The following is a 23,327-nucleotide window of genomic DNA, read 5'->3' as shown; positions in this document are numbered from 1 at the left end:
AGTATGATGAATGCCTTGTCAATTGCAATGTACCCTGTGATGAGCTACCCATTACTTTGGTCACACCACCTATTTTAGAGAACTATATTCATGATTTGAATTTGCCATGTGATCAAATAATTACAATATCAACAATGTTGAGTGAACCCATTGAATTAACTGTTGATGAGAAAGAACCATGTGAATCAGAGAATAAATCAAATTTGCATCCAATATTTTTTTAAATAATTGTGCCAATGTTTAATCATTTTGATATGACCTCTAATCTTGGTGCTTATTCTATGTCAAATGACTTGTTGCATGTTTGTTTATTTAAGAATGTTGTAGCATGTAAAATTGAAACAATGAAAGGGTATTCACCAATGTTAGGATGATTTAATTATGAACATTGTTAATCTTTTGATATGAATAAGGACTTCACTTATATGTGTAAATTGAGTTGCAATATTTCCATGCCTTCTACTTCTTGTGATAATATTTTGGCTTTATATTTCATAACGTATGAAAGTTACTCATGTATACATGTGTCATATGTACAAAAAATAAGGGAAGTAAAAATGGATGACATATACATATATAACATGTATGTTTTGTCTCTTTTGTTGGCTATATTTGAGATTAAGCAACACCAAGGACGGCTTTGTTTTCAGGAAGGGGAGGATGATGAGGACATGGCTACCTTGGATACGACCAAAAATATTTCATATTTGCATATTTATGAGGTGATTTCTTATAATAACTATGCAATAATTTATGTACATTATCCGGAACAAAGATACTTCACCTATTTTTACTCCATGCCTAAATGCAGAATTGTCGAACGCTTGCACGAACCACGTGTGAAGATAAAGGAAGAGGAAATGATTAAGTGTTTTTCAAGAAGTCCTCTCACATCAAGAAAATGATTATGTGTTGTTTAAGAAGTTCTCTCACGTCACTTTTAGCCCAAGAGAATATAAAGTCCAAGTCTCTCACGTTCTAGATTCAGATTCGGACTGCACAGACATACCTATATCAAAACGTGAACAACTTTTTCATACGGACACCAAATTGGGTGGTTCTTTTTTTTTTGTTGAAAGGTAGATTTTATGTACGTTCCAGCCCAATTGGAATCACCTTAAAATTTGTTCGCAGGATGGAGATAGTGACGAAACAATCTGACGTTGCACGAGAATCTGAGTCAAACTACAAGTCCAAAGGTGTTGCATCACCTACACTTGGGCCCATAGGCCTTGTATGACCTAGGGTTAGTTTTAGGCTGTCTTGGGCGTCCTCCCACCTCCTTGTCCGCCATCCCTTACTCCTCTATAAGTAGATCAACATAGTGGCTTTTTGCTTGGGATTTGTTTAGTTAAAAGTTAGCCATTGCAACTTCGTGTACTTTGTTTGTGTCCAACGACCAGAGCAAGACCGCTTTTGGATCCCCGCCCTTATCAATACTTTATATATGTTCGCAATATTCAGATGCTTTTATCATATTCTTGCTTGTTCTTCGATTGCTTGCAGGAAAAGACCTTCGTAGTCATGTTGATCATGCTCCGGCGTGATCAATAACCTCGTGGAGTTGGTTTAGCGATTGCTAAGGCGCAATGGCGTGCATGTTTGTAGTCAGATCGTCAAAGTCATCTCCACCAAATCGATAGCCACCATCTCATCGAAAGATCGGGACCCCGCCTCTATCACACGCGCACCAATGGGAAGCAAGAAAAAGACATGGTGTGGGGGCGGTTGGGAATAAACAAGCCCCTAGCCCAAAACTTCCGCCGGCTCACTTCTCGTCGGTGAAAAAATGGCCCTGGGGAGCCCAAACGGCTGGAGATACTCTAAGGAAAGAGATGTCGGCGAGTGGTTCAGGCCCTGCTGAGGCACGTGGTGAGCTTCTTTTGCGTGGATGTGCGAAGCGTGCAAGGGCGACCAGCCGAACGCTTGGATGGTCTGCCGTTTCGAATGTCTCGTGCAGCGAGTGGGGAAACCCATGGCATATGAACTTGTTTTTTTTCTAAATGCATTTTAAACGTGTTTTAAAATGTTGAATTTTCTGTAATGAAATTCCGTGCATACATCTGCACAACATATGTGGGCGGCACAAAGTTTTATGAAAAAACTCTTTTTTATTTTACCTGTGAGAAAAGACAAATTTTAGTACTTCTAAACAGTGTCCCATGATACTTTTTTTAATCATTTTTTCATTATTAAAGAAAAAGATGTGAAACTTCATGCGCATAGATAGAATATGAAGTTGTATGCATGAAAAAAATCACATTAAAAATGAATTTTCTAAAGTGGGTTTATCCATGTACTTTTCCTGATGCGGCGGCCTGCTTAACTCAAGTGGAAAGGAGTAAGTTTTTTCCCCAAAAATCTCAGAAGTGGAAAGGAGAAAACTTCCATCTAGTGCATCAAACAATAAGTCCATTCCTTAAAAAAGCAAGTGCATTCACTGGAAAATGAAGTCAGTGAATTTCATATAACAAAACAGAGTCTTAAGAAAAATCTCATAAGAAATACATTTGTAAGACCAATTTATAATTTTTGATGTTGGGCTAAATTATTGCATTTTTTATTTTAGAAAACATCGTTCAGTCCTATGCGGTCGCCGGCTAGCACATAGCGTGGCGACTGGCTACATAACCACATAGCTTCAGGTCCAAGCATAGTATCGCACTGATTCTCAACCTAGAAAAAAACCTAAAACCAATGACATTGTTCGGTTTCTTAAGCACAACGGATAAATTGAACCGGAGAAAATCATTCAAATTAACCGATTTTCGTGCTAACCAAAGTTATAACCGGAGTGGTTGGATTGAGTGCTACATTAAGGGTGAAAAATAAAAGAGAAACGCTTGAAGCCGGCGCGCCGGTCGAACCGTTCAGTCGGTCGGATCGCACGGCTGGCCCAATCACACAGCATTTTTTATTCAGATTTGCTACAATCGGTGTTTAAATTTGCTACAAACGTATCCTATTTACTATAATTTGTTCATTAAAAAAGTTGCATCCATGTTTGGTTGCAACCCGAGTTCGTCGGATTTTTTCGCTACAGTCGGCGTTCGATTTTGGCTACAACCGTGTTAATTTTTGTTACAACTGGTATCATTTTTTGCTACAACCGTTCACTAAAAAAGTTGCATACACGTTCGTCAGAGTTGCAATCCGAGTTCATCGAATTGTTTTGCTACAACCCATATTTTTGTTTTGTTACCACACATCATCAACTTTATTTTTTTGGCTATAACCACGTTGATATTTTTTACTACAACCGAAATTTGCTACATCGCTATTTATTTTTGCTTTAATTGATGATTTTTGCTGCATGACAGATCTGACGGTTAAATCAGTTTTGATCTGACGAATCGGTCGGCTTGCATGCGACCGGTAGAAAGTTTTGATGGACACACCGAGCAGTGCCCAAAACAGAATGTGTTGGGTCGAACCGAACCCTGGTCACATGGTTACAAGCTAAGCCAGGCCTACTAACAAATACAAGGAGATGGCCCCTTTGACCAATTACCTCTGCAAAAATGATAGTACTTTTTGGCACTCAACTGATGATTGGAGAGGTGAACCGGAGGTCCAATCGATGAAAACCTGAACTAGAAATGTTCATTGCTTTGGTCGTGGTCCGATTTCCTAAACTATGAATCCACGGTAACAACTTCGGAGAGTGCCCTCAGCCCCTCACCTACTACCCCAGCACAAGCGATAAATGGTCATATTTTTAAACAAAATTAGACATGTGTAAACTACTCCCTCCGTCTCAAAAATCTTATCTTAGATTTGTCTACAAATGGATGTATCTAAATATCAAAACATGACTAGATACATTTATACTAAGACAAAAATTTTGGGACGGAGAGAGTATATGATAAACCTATATGTATTATTTTACTACATTTTTTTGGATATTTCAACGTTATATCATAAGAATGAAAAAAAAGTCTTGGAAAGGGTACAGCCTCCTGGATTTATACCAGAAAAATTACCTTCTAAAATCGGTGTCCTAATGAAAATGCGCAATCGGTTTGACAAAAAAATATTTACTTTGTCCCCTTTTACACAGGGTCTTTATTTTGTGTGATTTGACTTTGACCACTAATTTGATTAATAATATATTTCGTAAAGATTATAACACTTAAACTTGGGGTTTGAGATGTGTGTGTCATGTATGTGTAACAACACGAGGTTAAAAGCAACTCTAGCAGACCCCGCAAAACGCCCGGCCCGTAAAAATTCCGGCAAGTATGCGGTTTCGGCCTAATTTTCCGACCAGAACAGAGTCTGCATACTCGTCCGACCCGTAAAATTTTTGTCGCAGCCCGCAAAGCGCACGCCCCGAGCAGTATAACTGCGGTTCCGCGACCATTTTGCGGGTCGAAACCCTATCCCCCCACCGCCGCCGAGCCCCCGCGATTCCCCACCCCTTCTCCATATTTCTCGCCGCCGGCGACCACCTCCCCTGCCTCCAGCCGCCATGTGGAGCTCCGGACGCGGCTCCGGCAGCAGATCCGGCGGCGGAAGCGCCCCGGAGCGCGAGCAGCACATCCGCTCGGACGCCGCGAGGAAGCGCGGGGCCCGGAGGTGGACCAACCGTGGTATTTCGCCGCCGGCGAGCTTCCGGCAGAGCGAGACGGAGGAGTACGACCAACGACGCGCGTCCTTCTCCTCTTCGTACGCCGGGAGCTCCTCCTCCTCCGGCGCGGGCCTTCTCCCCATGAAGAGGGAGTGGTCAAAGGACGAGGAGGAGCGGACCGTCAAGGAGGAGCCCAAGGAGCCTGCTTCGCTCGGCCACCGCGGAGTCGTTGGGCCGAAAGACTACGTCGTCGACGTCGACGCCGTTGGGGCCGCCATCGCCGAGCGGAGCGTGCGCGAGGAGGCGGAGCGTCGACGTCACGCCGAGGAGCTCGAAGACCTCGAGTGGCGGCAGGCGGTCGCCGCCAACCTCGCCGCCAAGGAGAAGCATGAGGATTGGCCCCGCATCCGCGAGGAGCAGACGGCGAAGTACATCGACCTCTGCAGCTCCGGCGAGGAGGATTGAGCGTCCTTCTCCTCCTCTAGTACTAGTATTAACGTAGCATGTAGTATGAACTATGTTTATAGTGTGTTGATCATGATCTATGTTCTTTCGCGAAAGTGTTTTTTCAAATTATGCAGTTCTAGATACGATTTTTGTTCGGCCGCGCTAGTTTTCGACCCGCAAACGCGATCTTCATGAAACAGCAAACACGTTTTGCGGGTCAAGTTTTGTACGGGGTCTGCTAGAGTTGCTCTTAGAAGATAGGGGCCGGTCGTCTCCCGCCCCCGGAATCGAACCAAGAACTAATCGGTTGCGGTAGATAATTCTTCTTTGTTACAAAAATAAACCTCCTCAAATCGTGCTTGCTTTTTTTTATTGAATATGGCATAAGAAATAAATCTTTTTAAAATTTAAGAAACTAATGTTTTTTCAGGATATAACCTCCTATATGTATACACACTTACCTTGAGTATAATATACAATTTTATTTCATTTTAATTTCCAAGATAACTCATTAGAATTATTAATAAGGTAATCTTGATATACTCCTATTAGAAATATTTAGATTGCCGCTCCCCTTTTTATTCACTTGATTACTTCTTTTCCGGACCCTATACCTATCATTTATCCTTATAAATATCATATAAAATAAGGTATAAGAAATGGATGTGATGAAATTCTTGAATCGATCTCACGGACTAATTTATTTGATTAGTGGATCAACAACCAAACCACCTATTTCATGAAAAAGAAGGAGCATGGTTTTAGTCAAATTCAAAGCGTTGTGTGATCTTGAACAAGTTATGTGCTTCAAAATAATTTTCCGGAGTAAGCGCTATAACTCATTTCCAATACTCAACAGTTTGATCAAACTAAGCTTCTGTAATTTCCGAATAACCTTCTAGAATGGCTTATGTAAATTGCTTGCCCAACTATACCAAATTCCTTGTTTGTTGTGAGTTGTTCGTCGCTAAATGGTGTACGGACCTGGTTGTAATTTTTATCACTTCTGCCATACTTTGTACTACTGCCAGCACAAATCATAAATATATTGAGAGTTTTTTGTTAAACGATGGTAATTTTGAGACTGACTTGCCACACTAGTACACCTCATGGACGAACATTTACTGATTGGTACAACAAACACACACCGACGGGCAAGTCCACCCCAGATAGCACCACCAAGCAACATCTCTCAAACAAACAAAGGCAGCAAGCAGCAAGCACACTTTGCAAGGGAAGTACAAGCAGGACTGCGGGAGAGCACCCTCTCGAGGCCTCGATTCATAGCGCAAGCGGTGGTCGGTGCACGGGTGCGTGCAGCAACTGGTCAAGCAGTGGAGGCGTGGAGGCAGACCCACTGGCCGACGAAGGTCTTGCCACAGTCGATGTTGGGGTTGAAGACGAGGAACGACTCCAGGGTCAGGCCTCCGAGCAGCGCGACCGAGAAGCAGGTCTCGCCCGACTTCAGCCCCTGCACCTTGCTGCACGTCAGCGCCGCCACCGCCTTCGCATCACCCGTCGGCATCACGTGGCCTGCCGCAGCTCGATCGCACGCACGCACGTACGTTCCAGGAGTCAGAGTCCAGAACTCCAGATCAAAGATATAGTTGCAGTAGTAAGGTGCAGTTAACACCGGTTCGTGGACACACGTAAGCTACCAATGGGTTTGGTTGAGTCGATGGACACGTACCTTCGTTGAGGTCGCGGCGCACCTGCACGGCGACCCTGGCATCGGCGAGGGTGACAGCGACGAGAAGGGACGCGATCAGGAGAGCGGCGGCTCCGTGGTTGGCCATTGCAGACGTTGGCGATCGGCGCGAAGGGAGGAACGATAACCGGATTAGTGGATGCTCCAGTTGCTTGTTAGGCTCTGCCTTGGTGGTGCTGTGGTGACGACAAGCTTAGCCCTCAAGCCTTTTTATAGCGTGTCCAACTCATCAAAACTCGAAAGTCAAAACGTTGTGACCGCCTGCAGGCCAAGACCTTGGAGACTGCCTCCTACGTAAGGGGGGTAGTGCTTGTGTTGAGGATAACACTAAATCTGGCTAACACCAAATGGCAACTCATTGGGCTGTTGTTTTATATACTATATAACTAGAGGAAAGCCTGTTTCAGTGATAAATCAAATCTGTTTGTGTTCGGTGCATAAATTGTTTGTGGAACGACTTCGAGGTCCAAGCCGGCGAACAAACGCGGCGGGGCCGGACCATGGAGACAGGTTTTTGCCGGTAAAAGCATCTCTAACACCAGCACAAAAATATCGCGTCTAATAAAAAAATTAACGCGTCACTGTAGCACTTTTAAAGCGCGGGGACCAGTGTATCTCCAACAAACGCGTGCTAGTGGTGCGTCCAATCCAGCCCAATCCAGCGACCCCATCGGCAATAGCATAATGTTTGCTGCACGCGTAAGCCGGCGCACCAAATATATCGCGCGATAGCGTTTTTTCAACACGCGTTCAAAAGTTTTTAACGCGCACTGTTTTACGCGTCTGTTGAAACTGTCCGGCGCTCAAAAAACGAATTTTTTAATACGCGGAGCACTTTTAATCGCTTGTTGAAGATGCTCTAAACACTTCACAAATTTAAGGCTGCCTCACGAGGAAGGTTCCTTTGACATGGTGCCCCAATGCTGTGTCCACTCTAGGAGCAACAGGGGACTTCCCCGTGGCAAAATGGCAAGCCAGGATACGACGTCTAAGACAGTCACAAGAAAAACAAATCAGAGGTCACGGCCTTGTTCACATGACGATGTGGACCTTAATCCTTAACCATGATGTCGATGGGCGCTTAGCAGATGAAGAAAACACAACAATTGTTCAAAATTATTGACAGCTAATCCATGCCAAAAGAATATTATAGGCCGCGGTTTTGTCGGATGAAAACCTTGTACATGACGGCATGATGCCATAAGCGCTTAGCTCGTCTCCGACATGAAAAGACACAAAATCGTATAAAATAGCGAGTGGCAAAACCTGCTCAAGGGAGGCAACATAAAAATATATTTTCATTTGGTAGCAATGGTATGCTTCGAAAATAAAAAAACTTACGAACCAACATGTGATTGGATGGTTAGATGTACACTTGTATCCACAGTTTACCATGGTTCATGTGGGAACCCCGACTTACGAGTCAAAATCGTCGAATTAACGTGTTCAGTGATCCGAGAGATCAATGCTTACCGAACACATAGTAACTGAATAACAAAAGTCTTACATCCATACATACCGCTTGATAAAATAAATGACCATTATGGTCAAGTCTTACATATATAGGGCCTTGAGGATCAACACACCAAACTTGACCAATGGCGGAAATATTGGTCGAAAGCGTGAACCCATGCCATCAGCCTTAACCTACACGCATTCTGTCTGGGAAGCGTCCTAGCTTGCAGGAACGTCACCAAGGTACTCTTCACCAGTTCATGTTATCTCATGCCTGGTCAATGAAATAAAGAATGGCAAGCCAATGAGTACTTTGAATATACTCGCAAACAACCCATGATATGGATAATGCATTTGATGTGATAACAAGTGAAATGCAGTATTGGTGGATAGCAGCTTAACAGTAAATAAACATGATCGTAGATGGATGTGCAACATAGCTAGATGGTATTTAGAAGAACAGGTTACAGATATCAACATATTTGTTAACGGTTGAACACTTCGGGTTCATCCGATATGCCAAGTCACTAAACTTGGTCATATCAACTCTTTCTCAAATATCACCTTGAACACACACACACACTTGGTTTATGCAAAAATGACTGAACATAGTTTAAGCAGGATTATGACCGTGGACACAGCTATTTGAATAGTTTTACACTCTGTACACGTTGTACGTTGTACCCACGAGATCCGGGAATCTATCGTGTCATCCACGACTCGCGGTATATAACATACCCGAGGTAAGTATCCGATCAATGCCTTTCCCCTGACGATACTAGACAAAGAGGTCCACTCGATTGGTACCCAGCCCACATGATGTACGTATTACGAGCACCGACTCTAGACAGTATCATCCATGCTAAGACCAACGGTGTGCCCGGAACACGTAAAAATGGCATAGTCGTCCTACCTGGAACGACCCCGTCACGAGAGTGACCACACATCACTCCCGTCACTAGTAATGTGGCTCTTTGCTAGCACCGACCAAAGTAATCAACAAAGCCCCGTCCCATAAAGGGGTAACGTGGTCGCACATGTAAGGTTGGGACGGTCGACATATCATAAATCTATTCCCATTTCCAAAACCACTCACACCAGATTATATCCGGTGCACCACTTCTCCAAAAGTAGCCACCTAACTCATCATCACCCTCGGGCATTAGTGGCGCCCGACGGGGTTTTCATAAACCTTTAATATTTAGCATCATCATGCTCATGCTTTTACTATGCTTAGCTCTTCTTGTCAACATAGTATTAGTGTGACCCTCATAGGTGGTAGGATCATGCTCAAGATGCAAGTGCTCCGGACGAGCCATCGGTAACATCACATCGATGATTTACCGAATATTCATGATCATATGCAACGGGAAAGTTTCTCTACTAGCATGAAGTATAACATTTGCTCAGACATGGTCAAAGGGCTGCTTGGCTTTGCTCTCATAAGCTCTCGGGGTCTTCGGGGTCTTCCGGTCCAACTCCGAGTACTCCATCTACTCCATCAACTATCGTCGGAAACAACCACGGTAAGTCACACAACAAACAGAAATAAAAGTGCTACATAAATAGGAGTTATATTTTTCTTGGACCTCTCTGGTCATAAGAAAAATACCTGAAGCTTGCTATAGGAGATTTGGACGATCGGGGATTTTTGAATGGATGAAAGGAAGGATAGGTGATCCTTATAGAAGCCTACAGAAAATATCATGATAAAAATGAGTGGAGGCACTCATTTAACAGGGTATAATTTTAGAAATATTTAGGAAGTTGTTTCACTGGATTTGGAGTTGGTATGAATATTCTAGGGGGGTTATAACATGGAATAAATAGCAAAAGGGAGCTATTTATTTATTGCAACAGAAATATGTCATACAAAAATGTTGACCAAGGCTTCAAAAATAGGGCATGATGTTAGAAGGCTTTGGAATTTGTAATCACTCCATTTGGAGTTGATTTGAATGCTATAGGAATTTTGAAAGGGGGGCTAGAATCACCCCAAATATGTATTTAAATATAAACACAGTATAAAATTTGTCTGGCAAAATGTGCAAAGCACACCTGTGGATATATCTTGATTTTTGGGACGTGCAGAATTTTTAATAAGCCAAATTGGAGTTAAAATGATTTTTCTATAGAATTTTGAAGTTTCTGAAAAAAGAAAACGCAAAGAAGGGGGCCACCAGGGAGGCTATTGCGCGCTCAGGGCGACCGATGGGCAGGTGGGCTGGCCCAGCTGCGCTAGCTACCAGTGGAGCGGCCACACCGAAGGCGCACGGCGCCCTTTACGCTTCCAGCGCGGGGACGCGCACGTGGAGGAACCCGCCTCCACTTAACCACCTGGGCCCAGCTCGGAGGAGGCTTACAGGGGTCCGTTGGTTAGGTCCTTCCCCAACCTCCTGCTCGCATGCAGGGAGGAGGAGGAGGCCGACCGAGCCATTGCCTGCCCCGGGGCTCCGGTAGCTTCGGCAGCGCCCCGGTCGCCGGCGCTCTCGGGACGACACGTCGCGCCCTTCTGAAGCACCAGCCCCGCCGGGGAGTGACGAGGGAGAAGAAGCAGCGGGGTCTGGAGGTGCTCCTGGGGTAGCTAGAAGGGGAGGAGAGAGCTACGCGAGCCTCGACGCGAGCTTGGCCGAAGCGGCCATGGCGGACACGAAAGGAGATTAGGGAGCTTGGGAGGAGAGTGGGGGTCAAGGGGAGGATCTGGGGTGATCTTGGGAGGAGAGTGGGGCTCAAGGAGAAGCTCCAGGGGTACTCAAGGGAGAAGGGGGCAAGAGGGGCTCGGGGGAGAGGAGATAAGAGGGGGAAGAGGGAGAGAGAGAGCTCGAGAGATCTAGGGTGCTCCTGGTGCATGGATGCCACACGCCCCAGAAGGAGCTTGGAAGCTAGCTCGTGATGGGGAGTGCTTGGAATGGTTAAAAGGAGATGTTGTGACATGTTGAGACAAGGTGTGGTGCCTGATTCGAGTTGTGGGGCAAGGTCAGGGTGCAGAGCACCAGTTTTGCATGCCAGTGTGGTGGTCACCATGGCCACATGTGCCTACTGTTGGAAATATGCCCTAGAGGCAATAATAAATTAGTTATTATTATATTTCTTAGTTCATGATAATCGTTTATTATCCATGCTATAATTGTATTGATTGAAACACAATACTTGTGTGGATACATAGACAAAACATTGTCCCTAGTAAGCCTCTAGTTGACTAGCTCGTTGATCAAAAGATGGTCAAGGTTTCCTGGCCATAGGCAAGTGTTGTCACTTGATAACGGGATCACATCATTAGGAGAATCATGTGATGGACTAGACCCAAACTAATAGACGTAGCATGTTGATCGTGTCATTTTGTTGCTACTGTTTTCTGCGTGTCAAGTATTTGTTCCTATGACCATGAGATCATATAACTCACTGACACCGGAGGAATGCTTTGTGTGTATCAAACGTCGCAACGTAACTGGGTGACTATAAAGATGCTCTACAGGTATCTCCGAAGGTGTTAGTTGAGTTAGTATGGATCGAGACTGGGATTTGTCACTCCGTGTGACGGAGAGGTATCTCGGGGCCCACTCGGTAATACAACATCACACACAAGCCTTGCAAGCAATGTGACTTAGTGTAAGTTGCGGGATCTTGTATTACGGAACGAGTAAAGAGACTTGCCAGTAAACGAGATTGAAATAGGTATACGGATACTGACGATCGAATCTCGGGCAAGTAACATACCGAAGGACAAAGGGAATGACATACGGGATTATATGAATCCTTGGCACTGAGGTTCAAACGATAAGATCTTCGTAGAATATGTAGGATCCAATATGGGCATCCAGGTCCCGCTATTGGATATTGACCGAGGAGTCTCTCGGGTCATGTCTACATAGTTCTCGAACCCGCAGGGTCTGCACACTTAAGGTTCGACGATGTTTTATGCGTATTTGAGTTATATGGTTGGTTACCGAATGTTGTTCGGAGTCCCGGATGGGATCACGGACATCACGAGGGTTTCCGGAATGGTCCGGAGACGAAGATTGATATATAGGATGACCTCATTTGGTTACCGGAAAGTTTCCGGGCATTACCGGAAAAGTTTCGGGCTCATCGGTAGTGTACCGGGAGTGCCGGGAGGGGTTCCGGGGACCATCGGGAGGGGTGTCACGCCCCAAGGGGTCTCATGGGCTATGGAAGAGATAAACCAGCCCCTAGTGGGCTGGAATAAGTTCCCACTAAGGCCCATAAGGTTTGAGAAGGAAAAAACACAAGGTGGAAAGAGTTTCCAAGTGGGAAGGTGGAATCCTACTCCAAGTAGGATTGGAGTAGGACTCCTCCACCTCCAATTTCGGCCAAACCTTGAGGGTTTGAGGCTGCCTCTTCCCTCCCCCTCCCTCCTATATATACTGAGGTATTAGGGCTGATTTGAGACGACTTTCTCACGGCTGCCCGACCACATACCTCCATAGTTTTTCCTCTAGATCGCGTTTCTGCGGAGCTCGGGCGGAGCCGTGCTGAGACAAGATCATCACCAACCTCCGGAGCGCCGTCACGCTGCCGGAGAACTCTTCTACCTCTCCGTCTCTCTTGCTGGATCAAGAAGGCCGAGATCATCGTCGAGTTGTACGTGTGCTGAACGCGGAGGTGCCGTCCGTTCGGTACTAGATCGTGGGACTGATCGCGGGATTGTTCGCGGGGCGGATCGAGGGACGTGAGGACGTTCCACTACATCAACCGCGTTCTCTAACGCTTCTGCTGTACGGTCTACAAGGGTACGTAGATCACTCATCCCCTCTCGTAGATGGACATCACCATGATAGGTCTTCGTGCGCGTAGGAAAATTTTTGTTTCCCATGCGACGTTCCCCAACACCTACACCAGCAGCTTGACGAGTCAAAAGTGTCTGGGATGTGGGGCATGTTATCTAGAGGGTGAGTGAGGAGTTTCGTCTCTAGTTGAGTTAGTTTGAATGGTCTTTGACTGAGGTTAAGTTTGTAACAACAAACTTAGAGCTAATAAAAGTGGGTCTCAACTAGAGAGTCCTGGGGAAAAACAATGTCTGGCAGTGTTATCTATGCAAGGACTACAACACTGCCAAGTTTGAGCTCAAGAAGAGGAGGGTAGCTAGTACTTGGTGTATAAAGCTACAATTCAGCCAGAAATCAACTTGTAGATGTGCTGCTCATTTTTCCTACATGAGCATGCTCTCTCTTGGTTTTAAATGATGCCTTGGGATTCTAGGGACCCTCTGGAAAGAGGTGGGGGCTTTGGCTTAAGCAGAAATGAGATAAGAGGGGTAAAAAATGGTGATCTCAGGGTAAAAATGAGAAGTAGTTACATGGAGTCTCCCTCCAATAATTGACCAGAGGCCATGGAAAAGCTACTGGAGGTAAAATGTAACTATATAGAGTTGTGGTCAAAGTTTAAGCTCAAGGGTAAATGTGGAAGGGCCAAAGTAGCCAATTTGGTGAATGCACACAAGGTGTTTGATGAGTGTCAGGGCTACCAGATGGACTTCAATGGATATGAAACTTAACATTATCAAATAATAGGTGAAAATAAACTTGGACACCAAATTTGGGATTTCGTGGACAAGGTTTCCAATGTAGACTTGAAAAACCCATGAAATGGGCAGAAATGGCTTTCTGCTTACAAAACTATTCAAATCAATTCCCACAAATCCAATATTTGGTGTGGGGGCATTATTTGGGCATTAAAGCGTGCCCAAAAAGTTTGCGGTCAATTGGAGAAACTTTATAATGTAAAGTTTCCCAAAGTTAGAAATCAACAGAGAGGGTTTTGAGGGGCTTGGGACAAGTTCTTCTATCCTCCTTGGTGCACCACTTGGTGTGGATGCATTATTGGAGTATCAGAATATGTCCACCAAATTTGAGCACAATTGAAGACACTTGGCAATGTAGAGTTGCTCAAATTTGGATCTGGAGAGATAGGGTTTTAAAATAATTAAGTGAATCAAATCAACTTGGATTGAGATGAAACTTGGCAAGATCATCACATATATCATATGTGACATGATAGAATTCTTGTGGAATTTATGGAGAATATTTCTTATAGAAATATTCAAAAAGCTTGAAATTGGCAGGAAGGGTTTTGAAGGGGTTTGCCCAATATTTTTAACATGACCATGTGTTGAAACTCATATATATATGGAATATATATGTCCATTGAGTTTCCGTAAATTTTATTAAATATCTTGAAGGCAATAAAAATAATTTTCCTTCATAAGAGACCATTTTTGGCCTCGCATCAAGGCATTTAAATAAAATAACAAAATAAATTCAAAAATAATAATATTGTGGTTTTGGGAAGCCATTTTGATAATGGGTTTTAAATAAAATAATTGGTGCAAAAATAAATTCCCTAATTTGACGACTTGTAGTACAAATCCCATTTGAGGGGTTTTGAAAGCTTAATTCAAGGAAATGATTTTTGGTGAAAATAATATTTGGTAAAATATTTTCTGGTCCTAAACACATGGCATGATCATTAGGGAGGAGTTTTGGGCTAAGGAGGTGAGTCTGGAGAGTAACAAGAATTATTGAGAATCAAACACAAGCATACAAGCCAAACACAAGCATACAAGCAAGCAAGCAAACAATAGTCAATTCAAGCATCACAAGCATGCACAAAAAAATTAATTGGTCCTAATTTTTGGAAAAAGCCAAATTAGTCACGAGAGTTGAAAACAAGGTGTTACAGACCTTACCCCCTTAAGAAAATCTCGTCCCCGAGATTCGCTAAGGTGATTACCAGGGCCTGCTCCTGCTATGCCGCTGAACAGAGCGATAGCAACCATTCTAAGCACGCTGTCTCGCGTGGTCACCACAAGAATGCCACTTATTGGTGCATCTATGGTTCATATGAGGTTGGAGGAAGGGAAAGGTTGCAATTCCTAGTTCTGCTAATCGTACCCGGTGCTTGGCACCTACTTCGGCCGACAGGTGGGCCAAGGGGCCGTTGTCAGCCTGTTCTTTTTCCTGTGATTCTTCTTCCCTGTGAGTGTCCCAGGTGCTGCCTCCACTTGCAGTGCCTAGGGGCATAGGTGTTGGAAATATGCCCTAGAGGCAATAATAAATTAGTTATTATTATATTTCTTAGTTCGTGATAATCGTTTATTATCCATGCTATAATTGTATTGATTGGAAACACAATACTTGTGTGGATACATAGACAAAACACTGTCCCTAGTAAGCCTCTAGTTGACTAGCTCGTAGATCAAAGATGGTCAAGGTTTCCTGGCCATAGGCAGGTGTTGTCACTTGATAACGGGATCACATCATTAGGAGAATCATGTGATGGACTAAGACCCAAACTAATAGACGTAGCATGTTGATCGTGTCATTTTGTTGCTACTGTTTTCTGCGTGTCAAGTATTTATTCCTATGACCATGAGATCATATAACTCACTGACACCGGAGGAATGCTTTGTGTGTATCAAACGTCGCAACATAACTGGGTGACTATAAAGATGCTCTACAGGTATCTCCGAAGGTGTTAGTTAAGTTAGTATGGATCAAGACTGGGATTTGTCACTCCGTGTGAACGGAGAGGTATCTCGGGGCCCACTCGGTAATACAACATCACACACAAGCCTTGCAAGCAATGTAACTTAGTGTAAGTTGCGGGATCTTGTATTACGGAACGAGTAAAGAGACTTGCCGGTAAATGAGATTGAAATAGGTATGCGGATACTGACGATCGAATCTCGGGCAAGTGACATACCGAAGGACAAAGGGAATGACATACGGGATTATACGAATCCTTGGCACTGAGGTTCAAACGATAAGATCTTCGTAGAATATGTAGGATCCAATATGGGCATCCAGGTCCCGCTATTGGATATTGACCGAGGAGTATCTCGGGTCATGTCTACATAGTTCTCGAACCCGCAGGGTCTGCACACTTAAGGTTCGACGTTGTTTTATGCGTATTTGAGTTATATGGTTGGTTACCGAATGTTGTTCGGAGTCCTGGATGAGATCACGGACGTCACGAGGGTTTCCGGAATGGTCCGGAAACGAAGATTGATATATAGGATGACCTCATTTGATTACCGGAAGGTTTTCGGAGTTACCGGGAATGTACCGGGAATGACGAATGGGTTCCGGCAGTTCACCGGGGGGGCAACCCACCCCGGGGAAGCCCATAGGCTTTGGGGAGACACACCAGCCCTTAGTGGGCTGGTGGGACAGCCCCAAGGGGGCCTATGCGCCAAGAATAAAAGATCAAAGGAAAAGAAAAAAAAAGAGGGAGGAAGTGGGAAGGGAGGGGGACTCCTCCCACCAAACCAAGTCCAACTCGGTTTGGGGGGGGAGTCCTCCCCCCCTTGGCTCGGCCGACTCCTTGGGGGTCCTTGGACCCCAAGGCAAGGTCCCCCTCCCTCCTCCTATATATATGGGGCTTTTAGGGCAGATTTGAGACGACTTTCTCACGGCTGCCCGACCACATACCTCCATAGTTTTTCCTCCAGATCGCGTTTCTGCGGAGCTCGGGCGGAGCCCTGCTGAGACAAGATAATCACCAACCTCCGGAGCGCCGTCACGCTACCGGAGAACTCTTCTACCTCTCCGTCTCTCTTGCTGGATCAAGAAGGCCGAGATCATCGTTGAGCTGTACGTGTGCTGAACGCGGAGGTGCCGTCCGTTCGGTACTAGATCGTGGGACTGATCGCGGGATTGTTCGCGGGGCGGATCGAGGGACGTGAGGACGTTCCACTACATCAACCGCGTTCTCTAACGCTTCTGCTGTACGATCTACAAGGGTACGTAAATCACTCATCCCCTCTCGTAGATGGACATCACCATGATAGGTCTTCGTGCGCGTAGGAAAATTTTTGTTTCCCATGCGACGTTACCCAACAGTGGTATCAGAGCTAGGTTCATGCGTAGATGTCTTCTCGAGTAGAACACAAAAGTTTTTGTGGGCGGTGATGTGCGTTTTGCTGCCCTCCTTAGTCTTTTCTTGATTCCGCGGTATTGTTGGATTGAAGCGGCTTGGACCGACATTACTCGTACGCTTACGAGAGACTGGTTTCATCGTTACGAGTAACCCCCTTTGCTCAAAGATGACTGGCAAGTGACGGTTTCTCCAACTTTAGTTGAATCGGATTTGACCGAGGAGGTCCTTGGATGAGGTTAAATAGCAACTCATATATCTCCGTTGTGGTGTTTGCGTAAGTAAGATGCGATCCTACTAGATACCCTTGGTCACCACGTAAAACATGCAACAACAAAATTAGAGGACGTCTAACTTGTTTTTGCAGGGTATGATTGTGATGTGATATGGCCAACGATGTGATGTGATATATTGGATGTAGGAGATGATCATGTTGTAATAGAAATATCGACTTGCACGTCGATGGTACGGCAACCGGCAGGAGCCATAGGGTTGTCTTTATACTAACATATGTGCTTGCAGATGCGTTTACTATTTTGCTAGGATGTAGTTTTAGTAGTAATAGCATAAGTAGCACGACAACCTCAATGGCAACACGTTGATGGATGATCATGGTGTGGCGCCGGTGACAAGAAGATCGTGCCGGTGCTTTGGTGATGGAGATCAAGAAGCACGTGATGATGGCCATATCATGTCACTTATGAATTGCATGTGATGTTAATCCTTTTATGCACCTTATTTTGCTTAGAACGACGGTAGCGTTATGAGGTGATCTCTCACTAAAATTTCAAGACGAAATTGTGTTCTCCCCGACTGTGCACCGTTGCTACAGTTCGTTGTTTCGAGACACCACGTGATGATCGGGTGTGATAGACTCAACGTTCACATACAACGGGTGCAAAACAGTTGCGCATGCGGAACACTCGGGTTAAGCTTGACGAGCCTAGCATGTGCAGACATGGCCTCGGGACACATGAGACCGAAAGGTCGAGCATGAATTGTATAGTTGATATGATTAGCATAGAGATGCTTACCACTGAAACTATTCTCGACTCACGTGATGATCGGACTTGAGATAGTGGATTTGGATCATGTACCACTCAAATGACTAGAGAGATGTACTTTTTGAGTGGGAGTTCTTAAGTAATATGATTAATTGAACTAATTGTCATGAACATAGTCTAATGGTCTTTGCAAATTACGATGTAGCTTGCGCTATAGCTCTACTGTTTTATATGTTCCTAGAGAAAATTTAGTTGAAAGTTGATAGTAGCAAACTTTGCAGACTGAGTCTGTAAAACCGAGGATTGTCTGCGTTGCTGCACAGAAGGCTTATGTCCTTAATGCACCACTCGGTGTGCTGCACCTCGAGCGTCGTCTGTGGATGCTGTGAACATCCGACATACACGTTTCTGATGACTACACGATAGTTCAGTACAAAAATACTTAATGGCTTAGAAGCAAGGCGCCGAAAACGTTGTAAAACGTCACGGAACATAAGTGATGTTCTAAAGAGATGAAATTGTGATTTCATGCTTGTGCCCTTGTTAAGAGGTACGAGACCTCCGACAAGATTCTTTGTCCACAAAGCACAGGAGAAAAGGCTCAATCGTTGAGCATGTGCTCAGATTGTCTGAGTACGACAATCACTTGAATCAAGTGGGAGTTAGTCTTCTAGATGAGATAGTGATGGTTCTCCAAAGTCACTGTCACCAAGCTGTGAGAGCTGCGTGATTAACTATAACATATCAAGGATACATACAATGATTCTTGAGCGATTCGCGATGTTTGACACTGCGAAAGTAGAAATCAAGAAGGAGCATCAATAGTTGATGGTTTGTAAAACCACTAAGTTTCAAGAAAGGCAAGGGCTAGAAGGGATACTTCGTGAAACGGCAAAACAGTTGCTGCACTAATGAAGAGACCCAAGATTAAACCCAAACCCGAGACTAAGTGCTTCTGTAATGAGGGGAACAGTCACTGAGGCGGAGCAACTCTAGATACTTGGTAGATAAGAAGGCTGGCAAAAGTCGAAAGAAGTGTATTTGATATACATGATGTTGATGTGTACTTTACTAGTACTCCTAGTAGCATGAGGGTATTAGATACCGGTTCGGTTGCTAAGTAATTAGTAACACGAAATGAAAGCTACGGCATAAACGGAGACTAGCTAAAAGGCGAGGTGACGATACGTGTTGGAAGTGTTTCCAAGGTTGATATGATCAAACGTCGCACGCTCCCTCTACCATCGGGATTGGTGTTAAACCTAAATAATCGTTATTTGGTGCTTGCGTTAAGCATGAACATGATTGGATCGTGTTTATTGCAATACGATTATTCATTTAAAGAGAATAATGGTTACTCTATTTGCTTGAATAATCACCTTCAATGGTTTATTGAATCTCGATCGTAGTGTTACACATGTTCATGATATTGTGCCAAAAGATACGAGTTGATGATGATAGTACCACTTACTTGTGGCACTGCCGCTTGAGTCATGTTAGTATAAATTGCATGAAGAGGCTCCATGCTGATGGATCTTTGTACTCACCTGATTTCGAATCACTAGTAACATGCAAATCATACCACATGAGCAAGGCCTTGTTTTTCATTGAGATGAAACAAGATAGTAACTTGTTGGAAGTGATACATTTTGATGTATGCAGTCCAACGGGTGCTGAGGCACGCAGTGGATATCATTATGTTCTTACTTCAATGATGATTTGAGTAGATACTAGAGTATTTGCTTAATGAATCACAAGTCTGAAATATTGAAAAGTTCAATTCTGTTTCGGAGTGAAGTTTGTCGTAACAAGAGGATAAATTGTCTACGATATGATCATAGAAATGAATATCTGAGTTACGAGTTTTGGTACGCAGTTAAGACAATGTGGAAATTGTTTCGCAGTTCATGCCACCTGGAACATCATAGTGTGATGATGTGTCTGAACGTCATAGCCACGCACTATTTAGTATGGTGCATGTTGTGATGTCTCTTATCGAATTACCACTATCGTTTATGGGTTATGCATTAGAGACAACCGCATTCACTTTAAATAGGGCACCGTGTATTTCCGTTGAGATGACACAGTATAGACTGAGGTTTAAAGAAATCTAAACTGTCGTTTCTTGAAAGTTCGGGGCTTCGACACTTATGTGAAAAAGTTTCGGTCTGATAAGCTCGAACCCACAGCGGATAAATGCATCTTCATAGGATATCCGAAACAGTTGGGTACATCTCCTATATCAGATCCGAAAGCAAAGTGTTTGTTTCTAGAAACGGGTCCTTTCTCGAGAAAAGGTTTCTCTCGAAAGAATTGAGTGGGAGGGTGGTAGAACTTGATGAGGTTATTGAACCATCAGTTCAACCAGTGTGTAGCAGGGCGTAGGAAGTTGTTCCTGTGGCGCCTACACCAATTGAAGTGGAAGCTGATGATGGTGATCATTAAGCTTCGAATCAAGTTACTACAAACCTCGTAGGTCGACAAGGTCGCGTACTGCTGCAGAGTAGTACGGTAACCCTGTCTTGGAGGTCATGTTGTTGAGCAACAGTGAACCTACGAGTTATGGAGAAAGCGATGGTGGGCCCGGATTCCGACAAATGGCTGGAAGCCATGAAATCCGAGAGAGGATCCATGTATGAAAACAAAGTGTAGACTTTGGAAGAACTACTTGATGGTCAGAGGACTATTGAGTAAAGATGGATCTTTAAAGGAAGACAGACGATGATGGTGATAAATCACTATTAAGAAAAGCTCGACTTGTCGCAAAAATGTTTTCGACAAGATCAAACAGTTGACTATGATGAAACTCTCTCACTCATAGCGATGCTAAAAGTCTGTTAGAATTATGTTAGTTGTTGATGCATTATTTATGAAATATTGCACGTAGGATGTCAAAACATTGTTTCCTCGACGGTTTCCTTGAGCAAACATTGTATGTGATACAACCAGAAGGTTTTGTCGATCCTAAAGATACTAGCAAGTATGCAAGCTCCAGCGATCCTTGAATGGACTGGTGCAAGCATCTCGGAGTTGGAATATACACTTTGATGAGATGATCAAAGATTTTGGGTTTGTACAAAGTTTGTGAGAAACTTGTATTTCCAAAGAAGTGAGTGGGAGCACTATAGAATTTCTGATAAGTATATGTGGTTGACATATTTTGGATCAGAAGTAATGTAGAATTTCTGTAAAGCATACAAGGTTGTTTGAAAGGAGTTTTCAAAGGAATACCTGGATTGCGCTACTTGAACGTTGAGCATCAAAGATCTATGGAGATGGATCAAAGGCGCTTAATGAAAGTTTCAATAAGATGCATGCCTTGACAAAGTTTTTGAATGAGTTCAAAATAGATCAGCAAAGAAGGAGTTCTTGGTTGTGTTGTAAGGTGTGAATTTGAGTAAGACTCAAAACCCGACCACGGCAGAATAAAGAGAATAGACGAAGGTCGTCTTCTATGCCTTAGCCGTAGACTCTAAAAGTATGACATGCTGAGTACCGCACCTGATGTGTGCCTTGACTCAAAGTCTGTTGAGGGTACAGAGAGTGATCCATGATTGAATCACTAGCAGCGGTCAAAATTTATCCTTAGTAACTAATGGACTAAGGAATTTTTCTCGATTATGGAGGTGGTTAAAGAGTTCGTCGTGAAGGGTTACGTTGATGCAAGCTTTGACACTAATCCGAATAACTGTGAGTAGTGAAACGGATTCGTATAGTAGAGTAGATATTTGGAGCATTTCCGAATAGCACGTAGTAGCAGCATCTATAAAGATGACATAAAGATTTGTAAAGAACACACGGATCTGAAAGTTTCAGAACCATTGACTAAAACCTCTCTCATGAGCAAGACGTGATCAGACCCCAGAACTATATGGGTGTTGGATTCGTTGAAATCACATGGTGATGTGAACTAGATTATTGACTCTAGTGCAAGTGGGAGACTGTTGGAAATATGCCCTAGAGGCAATAATAAATTAGTTATTATTATATTTCTTAGTTCGTGATAATCGTTTATTATCCATGTTATAATTGTATTGATTGGAAACACAATACTTGTGTGGATACATAGACAAAACACTGTCCCTAGTAAGCCTCTAGTTGACTAGCTCGTAGATCAAAGATGGTCAAGGTTTCCTGGCCATAGGCAAGTGTTGTCACTTGATAACGGGATCACATCATTAGGAGAATCATGTGATGGACTAAGACCCAAACTAATAGACGTAGCATGTTGATCGTGTCATTTTGTTGCTACTGTTTTCTGCGTGTCAAGTATTTATTCCTATGACCATGAGATCATATAACTCACTGACACCGGAGGAATGCTTTGTGTGTATCAAACGTCGCAACGTAACTGGGTGACTATAAAGATGCTCTACAGGTATCTCCGAAGGTGTTAGTTGAGTTAGTATGGATCAAGACTGGGATTTGTCACTCCGTGTGAACGGAGAGGTATCTCGGGGCCCACTCGGTAATACAACATCACACACAAGCCTTGCAAGCAATGTAACTTAGTGTAAGTTGCGGGATCTTGTATTACGGAACGAGTAAAGAGACTTGCCGGTAAATGAGATTGAAATAGGTATGCGGATACTGACGATCGAATCTCGGGCAAGTAACATACCGAAGGACAAAGGGAATGACATACGGGATTATACGAATCCTTGGCACTGAGGTTCAAACGATAAGATCTTCGTAGAATATGTAGGATCCAATATGGGCATCCAGGTCCCGCTATTGGATATTGACCGAGGAGTATCTCGGGTCATGTCTACATAGTTCTCGAACCCGCAGGGTCTGCACACTTAAGGTTCGACGTTGTTTTATGCGTATTTGAGTTATATGGTTGGTTACCGAATGTTGTTCGGAGTCCTGGATGAGATCACGGACGTCACGAGGGTTTCCGGAATGGTCCGGAAGCGAAGATTGATATATAGGATGACCTCATTTGATTACCGGAAGGTTTTCGGAGTTACCGGGAATGTACCGGGAATGACGAATGGGTTCCGGGAGTTCACCGGGGGGGGCAACCCACCCCGGGGAAGCCCATAGGCTTTGGGGAGACACACCAGCCCTTAGTGGGCTGGTGGGACAGCCCCAAGGGGGCCTATGCGCCAAGAATAAAAGATCAAAGGAAAAGAAAAAAAAAGAGGGAGGAAGTGGGAAGGGAGGGGGACTCCTCCCACCAAACCAAGTCCAACTCGGTTTGGGGGGGGGAGTCCTCCCCCCCTTGGCTCGGCCGACTCCTTGG

General features: G+C 44.1%; 1 protein-coding gene across 1 annotated transcript; it reads right to left on the bottom strand.

The window, feature by feature from the left end:
* Positions 1 to 6,039: 6,039 nt before the first annotated feature.
* Positions 6,040 to 6,877, bottom strand: LOC123440340. Its single transcript, XM_045116911.1, has 2 exons — positions 6,708 to 6,877; positions 6,040 to 6,550 (listed from the first exon to the last, which is right to left on the bottom strand). Exons 1-2 carry the CDS (start codon positions 6,811 to 6,813, stop codon positions 6,345 to 6,347), a joined length of 312 nt encoding a protein of 103 aa, XP_044972846.1. The 5' UTR covers positions 6,814 to 6,877; the 3' UTR covers positions 6,040 to 6,344.
* Between the last annotated feature and the right edge of the window lie 16,450 nt (positions 6,878 to 23,327).

Source organism: Hordeum vulgare, chromosome 3H (genome assembly GCF_904849725.1).
Source record: "Hordeum vulgare subsp. vulgare chromosome 3H, MorexV3_pseudomolecules_assembly, whole genome shotgun sequence".
Classification (NCBI taxonomy): Eukaryota; Viridiplantae; Streptophyta; class Magnoliopsida; order Poales; family Poaceae; genus Hordeum; species Hordeum vulgare.
Note: the sequence above shows the minus strand (reverse complement) of the source record. Positions and strands in the feature narration are given on the sequence as shown.